Source organism: Diprion similis, chromosome 14, assembly GCF_021155765.1.
Source record: "Diprion similis isolate iyDipSimi1 chromosome 14, iyDipSimi1.1, whole genome shotgun sequence".
Taxonomy (NCBI): domain Eukaryota; kingdom Metazoa; phylum Arthropoda; class Insecta; order Hymenoptera; family Diprionidae; genus Diprion; species Diprion similis.
The window spans coordinates 6,877,116-6,889,525 of NC_060118.1; the positions used below are offsets into that span (position 1 = coordinate 6,877,116).

General features: G+C 40.4%; 2 protein-coding genes across 2 annotated transcripts; one reads left to right on the forward strand and one right to left on the reverse strand.

The window, feature by feature from the left end:
- Positions 1 to 690: 690 nt before the first annotated feature.
- LOC124414737 lies at positions 691 to 4,597 on the reverse strand. The gene is made up of 5 exons (XM_046895778.1): positions 4,507 to 4,597; positions 1,791 to 2,260; positions 1,059 to 1,253; positions 868 to 988; positions 691 to 794 (listed from the first exon to the last, which is right to left on the reverse strand). The coding sequence occupies exons 2-5, from the start codon at positions 2,106 to 2,108 to the stop codon at positions 691 to 693; spliced, it is 738 nt and encodes a 245-aa protein (XP_046751734.1). The 5' UTR covers positions 2,109 to 2,260; positions 4,507 to 4,597.
- LOC124414459 (arylphorin subunit alpha-like) lies at positions 2,925 to 10,350 on the forward strand. The gene is made up of 12 exons (XM_046895407.1): positions 2,925 to 3,157; positions 3,226 to 3,562; positions 4,036 to 4,433; positions 4,517 to 4,833; positions 4,896 to 5,230; positions 5,312 to 5,718; positions 7,818 to 8,018; positions 8,118 to 8,457; positions 8,539 to 8,954; positions 9,070 to 9,386; positions 9,470 to 9,814; positions 9,925 to 10,350. Exons 1-12 carry the CDS (start codon positions 2,936 to 2,938, stop codon positions 10,328 to 10,330), a joined length of 4,041 nt encoding a protein of 1,346 aa, XP_046751363.1. The 5' UTR covers positions 2,925 to 2,935; the 3' UTR covers positions 10,331 to 10,350.
- Positions 10,351 to 12,410: the final 2,060 nt, after the last annotated feature.

Genomic DNA, 12,410 nt, shown 5'->3' on the forward strand with positions numbered 1-12,410 from the left:
ATTTCGGAAACATGACATGGAAATGTTCACTCAAATCAATACTTCACTCGATCGTGGCAATAAAGGCTTTCGTTGAATCAAGGAATTCGCTTGATTAAATCATTTCGACAAACTAACTAGATTGTTCACTCACCACAAGTAGCGTGGTAGTCTGAATCATTCAAAAGTTCATAAAAATAACATAAAAAATCAAGATGAATTTAATAGGTTTCATTGACTTCATCGTGGCAATAGTCAAATTTTCCATTCATCTCTCATTGAAGTACACATATGAGAATCAATTTGACAGAACTTATTTTCAGGTATTGTAAGGACATGAAAATGCGAACCAATGTTAACCATTTATTCAGTTAAAGGGAGAGACAGGTGATTAGCAAACATCATAACGAAACAAGATAGCGAGTTTTTTTTCCACATACATGTATTTTTTTCTGTTATCTAAATTGCAATGATAAAAAATTGACACTTGACCGCAGTATACGCTGAAATGTGTCACATAAATTATTTGCGACGATAATATAACAGGCCTACATAATTCCACAGATTCATTTATAAACCACCGACAGCTGCGGCGGAGATAGCGATTATTTACAGACAATTAATTTGTAATATCAGTTGACATTTCACTCGTTATTTCTCATTAGAAATTTCTCGATAACACGATAGAAACAGCAATGATATACGATTTAATTATACCAAGCAATAATCCAGCTGCTTTTGAAAGCCTTGTTCAAGTCTCTTGTCAACTAAAAATCGTCTTTTTCCAATTTCCGAAGAACCCGGCGAAGAATTACCTGCAATAAAACGAAAAAATTAATCTTCACTCCGCCATATTCAGGCGGAAAAAATCACTCCATGTAACATCACCGAGTCCGAGACAATCGCAAGCGAATCTTGGAGTAGATTTTGGCGTCGATGAAGTCTCTTCGAGTTCTACGTTCCTCACGGAAATCGAAGGGCGACTAGATTCGACGACGTGCGCTGGAAGCTGTTCAAAAAAGTTATGAATGTAAGCGGATAAAGAAACGAGCAAAAAAATTCGAACCATCCGGTTTTACCCTTCCATTAATTCTGCCGTTAGAAGCTTTCTTCTCGGTGACGATCAAATCGTTTTTCATCCCAGGATAAGGACCGTCGAGAAGAAGCGTCTGTCGTTGAACGAATTTTTTAGGCTGGTCAAACTCGGTTCTGGCCAAAAAACGAGGGACTCGCATGTAGCTGCTCACGTACAAAAACGCGTTTAGCCACTGATTCTGCGTTGGAAAGGGTTTCAAGATTATTCGGTCTTAACTCGCTCTCGACTTTGTTAAAGTCAGAGCTGGGTAATATTTAAAATTGAATTTTCTACTTTCCGTTTGGAATAAAAAAATATGCTCAATGCGTTCAGCCATTTATCAAATGCAATTATTCAAGTGGGTTTTACATTCGTCCTAAAAATTTCGTGACGAATATTCAAAAACGATTCTCTTTCAATGGAATACATTACGTCAGAATTACCAGGTCTGGTATCAATATTCAAACTAAAGAGAGTGTAAGAAAAAGACGTACCTACATAACCATAAAAATACAAATATTTTCAGCATACAATCTATATCATTTCACACTTTACAATTCGTTTTAAGTACCTATTTTCCATAATTTGTCATTCTGAATTGTATTGAGGTAACCATTACCGTTCGTCCATATGTTATATAATAATGTAATTCTCCGAAGCACTTTCCACATTCTATTTTGAGAGCAGCATTCGCGATAGAATTTTACCCAGCCCTGGATTTACAGTGTATTTTTACTCGGCCAACACCCTCGATTTCCATCAACTTCTGGTAAAGCTCCTTCAAGTTCTTGTTTCGGACGCATTTGGCATCCGGTGGCGTTGGTATAATCGTGCTTCTACTCGTGGGCGTTTGTTGAAGTGCAATTTTTTCACCACGGCCGAAACAGGTGCTCGAAGTTCTACAGACGGCCGGAAATTCCTCCATCGCTTCGACCTCGAGGGAAGCGTCGTAAACCTTCTTCTGGACCAAGTACAACATTTTGTTGCTGGATATCATGACCTCGGCCATCCTGGCCACTGCGTATTTGGAACCCAAACTGTCGGAAGAACTCATTCCTGATCATGTTTCGTCGACGAATGTTTCCAACCTCTGAAAATTGATGCAGGAACACGATTGCGACAAAACCACTACCTCTACCTACGTCACCGATGTGAAGTTGGCGAGAGAGAAAATTGATGACCGCGCTATTCGGCATCTGAAGTTGGCTGCGAGACGAGAATTTATTCTGTAGAATCGATGGAGAAACAAACTTGTAGAACCGTTCACTTGATCCGGTGATCGGTCCATCATATCCTGTCGTGACCATCCTAGACATTGTCAAAACAAATGGGCTACGACTCCGGTTGCCTAAGTCAGGCGCACGGAGCCCATCGCTTAAAAAATCATGTACCGTATTACCTACAGATGGTAACTGGCCGTAAAGTTCCCTTACATTGGGGGCCGAATAATTACGAGGGCATGTGACTAAATGAACGCCCTGTATGTGATCCAGCACACGGCCTTGGGAAAACTCATGGTAAACTACTGCAGGAATTATCAAAGAAATGCTATAGCGGAATGTTTTTTTCATGATACGTTTTTTTCTTCTCTCCACAAAAAGACGATCATTATATCATAATCAGAAGAAGAAAAAGAAGAATAAGATGAAGCAGAATGCGAGAACAGTCATTGTTCTAAACGACGAGACAGGCTATTTTTATGCACCCCCATAATGCATAATCGCGAAGCAGCGTAACAATAATGGAAAATAACAAGCAAAGGCAGAGGTTAATGAGATTAGGCGTGATCTATAATCTACGAGAGAAAACAATGTTGTCTATAAAATGATACAACACGCCGTCGCTGCAGGACAGTCTGTTGAGAGAAACTGATCAACCAAGATGTCTACAGGCTACGTTGTGATCCTGTTGTGGTCGACGTTCTCCTTGGGAATGGCCGATCACATCCCAGTCCACCTGGCAGATGAGCATTTTGTGACAAAGCAAAAGAGCGTTTACGATCTTCTGCAGCATTCGGATCGTGTCGATGTTGGAAATCCTGGATTGTACAGGGAAGGAGTTTCATGGGACATCCGCGGAAACCTCAAAGCGTACGATAGCGAGGTGAGGAAGTGTTCGTACGACAAAGAATCGTTGATTTTTAAACGTCCTCATTCGATTTCTTCTTCCAGGTCATCGTCAATGACTTCCTTGATAAATACGAGCGTGGAATGTTGCCTCGCGGTCGTGTATTCTCCGTCTTCTATCCGGTCATTCTAGACGAAGCCATAGCTCTTTTTCGGCTCTTCCGATCCGCCATTGACTTCAAAACATTTTATAAAACCGCTGCCTGGGCTCGCATTCACGTAAACGAAGGACAGTTCATCTACGCCTTCAGTGTTGCGGTAATTCATCGACCGGACACCAAATACGTTAAACTACCAGCCCCCTACGAGATAAATCCGGACTTGTTCTTCAACACCGAAATCATCCGCCAAGCTCAGCTTCAGAAATTGAACCGATTGCCTGGTGCGTATTTTAATAATATCATGCTTCGGAGGAGTGAAAAGTCTTTGAAATATTCTCTTACACTCAAGGGGTTGATCACTCGTGAAATCCGGAAACCTTGTAAAATCTCGTGAAATCTTTGAAATCTGCTGAAATTTCTTGAAATCTTTTGTAATCATTTGAAATCCCTTGAAATCTTCTGAAATATTCTGTAATCTTTGAAATCTCTTGAAATTTGTTGAAATATTTCGGATTCTTTCTTTTGAAGAAAAATCCTTTGAAATCCCGTGAAGTCTCTTGTAATCCTTTGAAATATTTTGAAATCCTTTGAAATCTCTGAAATGGTTTAGAAATCAGGTGTACATCATATCGGTGATTAACCTCTCATTTACACTCGTCGGGTCACTTGACCCCGCATGTCAGCTGCATAACAAGATTTTGTAACCAATCCAAGAACTAGATGATTCTTCACTAACTCATTTCATTTTTCGCAGGCTCTGCAGGATCTCACGTAATCATTGCAAATCACAGTCTATGGTATGCAGGAAAGCACGGTAACCGTGAGCACGAAATTGACTATTTTGTAGAGGACGTGGGACTGAACGCTTATTACCAAATCCTGAACCTCGAATTCCCGTTCTGGATGTCAAGCGAAGAATTCAACCTGCCGAAAGGCTACCGTGGCGAGCTTTACTACGAAAATTTGAAGCTGATACTGACGCGCTACAACCTGGAGCGAATCAGTAACAACTTGGACAAAATTGAATACATCGATTGGAACAGACCAATCGAAACGGGCTACTATCCGTCCATGACTTACCACAACGGATTGCACTTTCCACGACGCGATCACCACTCCATGGTGCCGCAAAATAAGTTCAAGAAGCTTCAAGTGCGTTGATGAAAATGGTTGATCCTTATATGATCGCACTTTTGGGACTAGATTCGACTGATTCTACGTTTACTTTTTCGTAGGACATACAGAACCTGGAATCCCGGATACTGGAAGCCATTGATTCAGGAGTCATTCTTAACGCGGAAGGGAAGTCAGAGAGCATCTACACTCCGGACGGCTTCGACATCCTCGGCAATATAATCGAGGGTAACGTCGATTCTCTGAACAAACAGCTGTATGGTTCGATCGACTTCCTCGCCAGAAACATACTCGGTTTCAGTCCCGATCCTTTGAGTAGTCATCAGATACTCCCCAGCGCCCTGGAACACTACGACACCAGCTTAAGGGATCCCGGATTTTATCGTATCTGCAACAGAATCGTTGGATTTTTCAACAGGTGCTTGAGCGATTTCTGAAAGTATGATTGGAAGACCATAATTAACTGAAATTTATTTTCAGATACAAGAGCAACTTGGAGCCTTACACGGCCGAGGAACTGGGTGAATCATCTGGGTTGAAAATCGAATCTGTAGTCATCGACAAGCTGGAAACTTATTTCGACCACCATGACTCGGTCATTGAGAGTTCCGAAGATGTTTCCTTTAACGTAAAGGTTCGCCAGCAACGTTTGAACCACAAACCATTCAGCTACACCATCGGACTTCATTCTCAAATCGAAACTGAAGCCATGGTGAGGATTTTCCTCGGACCGAAGTACGACGCGTTGCACAACGAACTTGCCATTACCGAGAATTATGAAAACTTCTACGAGTTCGATGTGTGGAAAGTCAAACGTTAGTATATACTAAACACTTTTCCGAATTTACACACCGATTCGCGGATCGTTATGACGCTTATGATGCTTCAATTTACAGTTCAAAATGGACGGAATGAAATTAAGCGCACCAGCCATGAGGCTCTCTTCGTGGTTCCCGATGACGAGGGTGTCGAAGTTTTTCACCGCAAGTTGAAAGCAGCTGTGGATGAAAAAGCGCCTCTCACCTACTCGGAACACGTTTACGGATTTCCGGATCGACTTCTCCTCCCTAAAGGACGGAAGGAGGGACTCCGACTGCAGATTTTCGTCCACGTTATTCCCTGCAGCAAGGATCACATTCAGGAAGTCGATTCTCCGATATGGGGGAAGGCCTACACCGATGGTCGCCCCATGGGATTCCCTCTGGACAGACCAATCCATGCTAACAATTTCACCCTGCCGAATATGCGCTTCCAAGAGGTTGTCATTTTCCACAGGGAAGCTGCGGAAATAAACGCAACTGTGTAAACAAACTTTTTAAATTCTCCTGGGATCACAGTCATACAATATTTCTATCGTTAATGACTTTTTCATTTGATCTTATATTAATATGCACGTATATCCTGCTTTGTTTATAATTACCAAAGGTATATAACACCAAATAAAGAACGCTTAAAACTTAATCCTCGATTATTCATTTTGCTGTTTCGAAACGATCACCCCGAAATATCTCTGAGTAGGGTGAGCTTATCTCAGAAATAAAAAAAAAACGACATGAAAATAAAACTGCTACAAAATTGTATTACATATTGCGATGGTTATACGCCCGGACAACATTATCAGGACAGAATTAGATCGCTCGACCTTCAATCTGAATTCAAGTTCAAGTGTGACGTTTCGTTGCATGATTTTTTAGCTCCCCATTACCGATACGAATTTATCAGTTTCAATATTCAACGGCTTGATATAATAAACTGTCACCTAATCGTTCAGGACGGGTAATAACTCTACAAAATTCAAACTCAAATTGTTTAAATAGTTACGACTTTTTTTTCAATTCTCTGCGGAGTTTTCAGGACACTTGAATTGGCAAATATGCAGAATCCGTGTTGCAATTGGATATAATTATAATGAGCACTCTTGCGATAATCAAGCTTATTACGATGGACTCTGACGCGATACTCTGGCACAAAAATAAAATGTTACGGCAATATCGATTAATTATGACCTCTAGTATTCAGAAATACTAGTCAATTTTTTTTAAAGATACGGTCAACTTTCCTCCGCGTGATTCTAAATTAATGCACTGGATTTTTATTCGTCATAAAAAAAAAAACGTATTGATTTACTGATCTTTACTATTGATGAGATCTAGAGTCATTTCTAGGAAATATTCGTATCACCCCAAATTTTAAGCTTCTATGAATTTTACAGATTCCTTTCAGGCTATATTAGGGTGATACAAATTCCGGCTAAGGAAGAAACGTCTTTGTCCGAATTTTTCTACATAAAATAGACCCAGTTTCTACGCAAACTTAGTTGATAACTCATTGACGATAAGAAGAGAAGATTCTTTTGAATAATTTAATTCTAAGGATTAAGATTCATTTACTAACGAATAGAACTTTTTTCTATGAGGCTGAAATTTTTATTAAGAATAAATGCATTCTTCAATTGTTCCATTTTTGAATTTGAGCCAGATTGAAACTACACATAATTCTGGTACATAAAAATTATCCTACAATAGTGTAAAAATAGCTGCTTTTGAATTGAGGTTCGCTATGGAATAGTAGCAAATGGATTCAGTATCTCTAGAATTGAACTTACGAACCAAAAACAAATAAAAGAAAATCTTATCCGTAGGGAATGCCTTGACTTCCTGATTTTTACTGGGTAATTTTTTTCATACGCATATTTTCTATACATAAAACTTGAAACCAATTCAGAATTGGTGCTACAAAATTTTTTAAATTGTAACGCATTTGTTCATTTCGGCTGACAGATAACACGATTGTGAAACGCATATCTTCATGTAGAAAAATGGACTGATGTCTACATAATAGACACGATTCTCAACGAAGTACAGGTATAAATAAAACCAAAGCATCAAATGTCTATGAGACATTTACTATAAATATATTATCAAAAGTCTAGTCTATATTCATGTTTAATTGTACAATGTCTAATTAGAGATAGATAATAAGATAGCACTATTTTTAAGCAATATAAAAATAAAATACATTCCTCAATTGGCCGCATTAGTTGCCTTTTGGAATGTTGAAGTGACGATGGAAAGTTTTTGAGATTTGCATAAACCGCATACATTGCTAAATGTATTGTACCTATTAGCCGAATTGTAAGATATTGCTATCGGAAATATTGGTTGCGCAATGATACTTTATCGTCTGTCGAACTTGGCCCGGACAAAAGGGGTAAAAAAGTTGAACACAAATGATTGCAGCGGCAATATCAGAAGTATAAATAGTTGCAGCGGTTACGTGAAATCGTTACACTTCGACCTGAACGGAGTAGTCGGAACGGTCTTGCTCGTTACACAAAGGAACGTTGATCGGGTATATACGAAAAAAGAGGAGCCGAAAATTTTGCAGAAAATGATTCGCCAGGTGGCGATTCTTGCCGTCGCGGCATTCTGCATTGCGGCGTCTGATCCCGTCCCTCTGAAGAGTACCGACAACAATTTGGCCTATAGGCTGATCTACGATTTAATATGGAGAACCCAACGGACAGGCAAATTATCCAAGGAGATTGAGACACACGAGGAACCCTTCAAAATCGACGATCATCTGTTGACATGGCCGGACAAGGTGAGAAACACCTCTATAACCCAATACTTCTAGTGAATAAGGAAAGAAGCAGCACAGATCGGTCGAGGAGTAACACCTGCACATCGATTCTGTCCTTAGGAAGCGCTAGCAGACTTCCGGGCCCGATATCATTACGGAATGCTTCCACCGGGAGCAATTTTCTCCATCTACTACTCTGAACAGCTTGAAGAAGCTGTGTCGATCTTCAAGGTCATGCACACCGCTCCGAACACCTGGCTCTTCTTCCAATTTTCCGTTTGGGCCTTCAGAAACTTGAACCACGAATACTGGTCGTACGCTTTCAACATGGCCGTCATGTACCGAGACGACTGTAAGTCAATACCTATTCCCAGTCCCCACACCGTTTTCCACAACTACTACTTCAACAGCGACGTCATGAGGCAATTACACACCTTCAAGATGGACTACCAGTTCGAAGGTAAGACGACAGCGACTCTTTACCAACGTACACCAGCAAAACGAAGTCTGAAACCATTATTCGTTCGCTTTCATTAAACAGCTGGTCACGGATTAGAAGACGTTGAAAAAGTCGTGGTGCCGGGCAACTACACCAACTGGTACATCAGGGAAACCAATGATCCCGAGAGGAACCTCACGTACTACCTTGAGGACGCAGATCTCAACAACTTCTACGCCTACCTCCACGTCGAATCGCCATTCTGGATGTCGACCGAAGCGTACGATCACATCTCACATGATTTCAGAGGACAGGTTTACTTCGCGGTTCACCACATGTTGATGAACCGTTACCACATGGAGCGCATGTCTCACAAAATACCGTTTATGGAAACTATCGATTGGGAACAGCCGATCGTCACTGGATATCTGCCACAGATGACTTACTCAAACGGCCTACACTTCCCGAGACGCCACGAATGGACCAAAGTCGCAACGTCCAAATATCACCACCTTCAGGTAAGTAAATGGAAAATTAATTCTAGAATACGCAGCTAAATATATTACATTCGAACTTATTCTATATTCTATGACAATTGGTGTTGGAGATAATCGGCGTTGTTTTCTTTTCCAGGAAATGGAACAGTACGAAAGCCGCATAAACGACGTCGTAGACTCTGGAATCGTTATCGACAGAGATGGAAACATCAAGCACCTTAAACACGTGGAAGACCTTAACGTACTTGCCAACCTCGTGGAAGGCAACAATGATTCCGTGAACCCGTTCTACTATGGATCGGTGGACCACCTCAGCAGACACATTCTTGGATTCTGTCCCGAACCTCAGAACAAATACCAGATCCTTCCCAGCGCCCTTGAGCACGCTTCCACCAGCATGAGGGACCCAGGCTTCTACAGAATGTACAACAAAATCGACGACTACTACATGAGGTGAGGCAATCCAACAATCATTCCAAACGACAACGTCTCTGTCCCTAGACTCAAACAATTGACTGTACTTAATGCCTCTTCAGATTCATGAAACGCCTCGGGCCCTACACGAAGGATGAGCTGGCCTCACCTGGAATCAAGGTCGTCGCAGCTTCCGTTAGCAACCTTGCAACTTACTTCGAACCTACCGACATATTTGTGACCGGTGTGAACAGGACCTCGGACAACAAATGGGTGTCATTCTACGTTCGCCAGCACCGTTTGAATCACAAACCGTTCAGTTTCGAAATGACCATTGAATCCGAAAAAACAGACAAGGTCTCCATCCGCACTTTCTTGGGGCCCAAATACGACCTGCAAGGCAGAAACATCACCGATTCATACAAATACTTCTACGAAGTTGACTACTACGTCACAGACCGTAAGTGCATACGAGTAAAAAGAACAACACCGAAAAAAAGAATTCTTGATAGCATAAATAACGGGTCTCCCGTTCATTCTAACGAATCACTGTTACTTCCGTCATTTCAGTCGCCGTTGGCAAGAACAAGATCACCCGCAACAGCAAGGATTTCACCTTGTCTGTCGTTGACCACAAGAACGACGAGTACTTCTACAGGAACGTAGATAAGGTCGTTCACGGCACTGAACAGGTGCCGAAGAACCCCGTCAAACCTGGATTCCCGAACCGCCTAGTGCTGCCCATGGGTCTACCGGAAGGAATGGAGGTCCAGTTCTTCGTCTACGTCAGGAAATTAGACCAGACAAAGACGAAAACTTTGAAGAGTCGATTCTTCCCTGAGGGCGTAACCACCGACAAGCACTTCGGATTCCCTCTGGACAGACCGATGAAGGAACACACATTCACTCTCCCCAACATGTACGCGTTCCCCGCCGTCATCCGCCACTACGAGACCGAGGCAGAGTTGAACGTGACTGTTTGACCTGACTTAAGATGGTTAATCAAGACTGTCCGATGCTAATTGTAAGACTATCGCTAAGTCGAAATAATATTATTTGTATACCAATTTAAATTTTTGTCCACTATCAAACCAAGTACACTGTAGAAGTAGTATATGTTAATAAAAATTGTAAAATATATCCGAAACGGCACACATATTTATATTTCTGCCTCAACATATTTATCTAGCTTTTCATTGGAAAGCAAACCATTTCCAATATTCGCATTGCATTGGGCTGTGTACACTCGCCCCTGGTGGAGTTAAATTTGACGTCCAACTACGAATTGGATTTTACAATTAAGCAGAGAAACTTGCATAGTTTTTTGGTATTAGTATGAAGTTTCGGTTCATTCGTTATCGTACCTTATCATAAAACAGTACTCTTTCGTAGATTATCGTCTTCTTTTATAGAAAATTCTAGCATGGCTTGCATTTAGGCAGTCATTTTTCTTATGTCAAATATTGAAATGGATATAATTTGTTGGAGAATAACGTGAATTTCCTGGTTTAAAAAAATGACAAGTGTTGGTTTTTTCATAAGAATCACCTATTGAAACAAGATGAGTTTAAAAATACACGACAGATTCTCTAAATCCGTCTAGAACATTCTCACAACGTAAGAAGATTAGTCTTCGAATGTGAACCGAAATTCTGCTAAGTACTCAACTTGTCTGCGATGAGTTTTCCTTGTGAGAGAGATACAACATTTAGCGGTGGTTCAAAAATAGTATTTCATACTTTCTAATCCATATTCGTAATCGTATGGATTTAAATAAAAAACTCACATAGTCGATCACCACAATTTTTTGTAGAATTTCGTATTCTTTTATTGGAATGCATGGAGTTCATAAAAAGTTGTAGTTTTCAACGAAATTCTAAGACACTAAAAGAAAAAACTACTTTATTGTAGTTGGCAACTTAAGTCAATCAAAAAATGTGTAGAGTGTGAATCGAAGTACATTGAATTTGCTTCTATCCTGTGAGACGAGTCGTGCAGGACAGCTATTTAACATCCATATTGTATTTGAGATTGAAGAATAAAAGTTATCGATAAAGAAAATTTCATGTTTTTCACAGGGCTTCGTGAGAAAAATTTCTTCGACTACAAATTAAAGAACACTCTATAGTCTACGTAGAAATACTCGTTTACTTTGAACACCGTAAAAAGGTGAGTACATAGTACTTATATTCCACAATGCATATGTCTTTGCACTTAAAATAACTCGTTTGACGACTATTTGACTGCTGGGACTTTATGGTGGCTCCCGTGGTTCTCGTACAATTACGTATTACAAAGTTAACTTTTGGATTCAAAGTTGAATGTTTTTGTAAAGGCTTTAACCATCTAATGTGCCTTTGACGATGTTTAAAGACCCATTGCTTTTAAAATTTTATTCTTCTATTTGCATCTCAAACTTTTATAAGCAGTCCAACGTCAAGTCAAGAGGGATCAGGATTGAAATTTTTTATATACGATAAGAGAGCGGACGCTTTAATTATCCACGTTTATTTCACGAAGCATCGATTTTCGATGGAATCATATCAATATGGCAATTCGCTCTATTGTGAAGGGTCCAAAAATCATATTGGTTATCCGTAATATACGGTTTTTTTATTGCAAAGGATTCGGTACTTTTCACAGTAATACCATCTTCCAAGAAGGGACAATCAATGTGTATATAATTACTACCTCACATCGCGATATCACAATAATTATGAGTATGCCATATCTGTTTATTGCACATGAAGATGATACCTAATTTCACTGAGTTTCCTACAAAATATTATCTACGATAAAATGGACGAAAATTATAATGCTTTCGTGACATCTTTTGCCATGCCACGGTAAGCTGGAATAATAGAACAAGCACGAATCGAGTACCTTTGGGGTTCCTTGTCAGACGAATATCGAGAAGGTGTCATGGCTTACCTGAAATCCAATACCAGTTGCGCTCAAGAGTATCAAAGACGCACGGGAATCCCGGTTATCGGTCAAGGTCAAGCGTCCTCCTCCTAGAGGAAGTCACTAGAGGTGGTTTCACCTGAGTGGATCACACCTCGG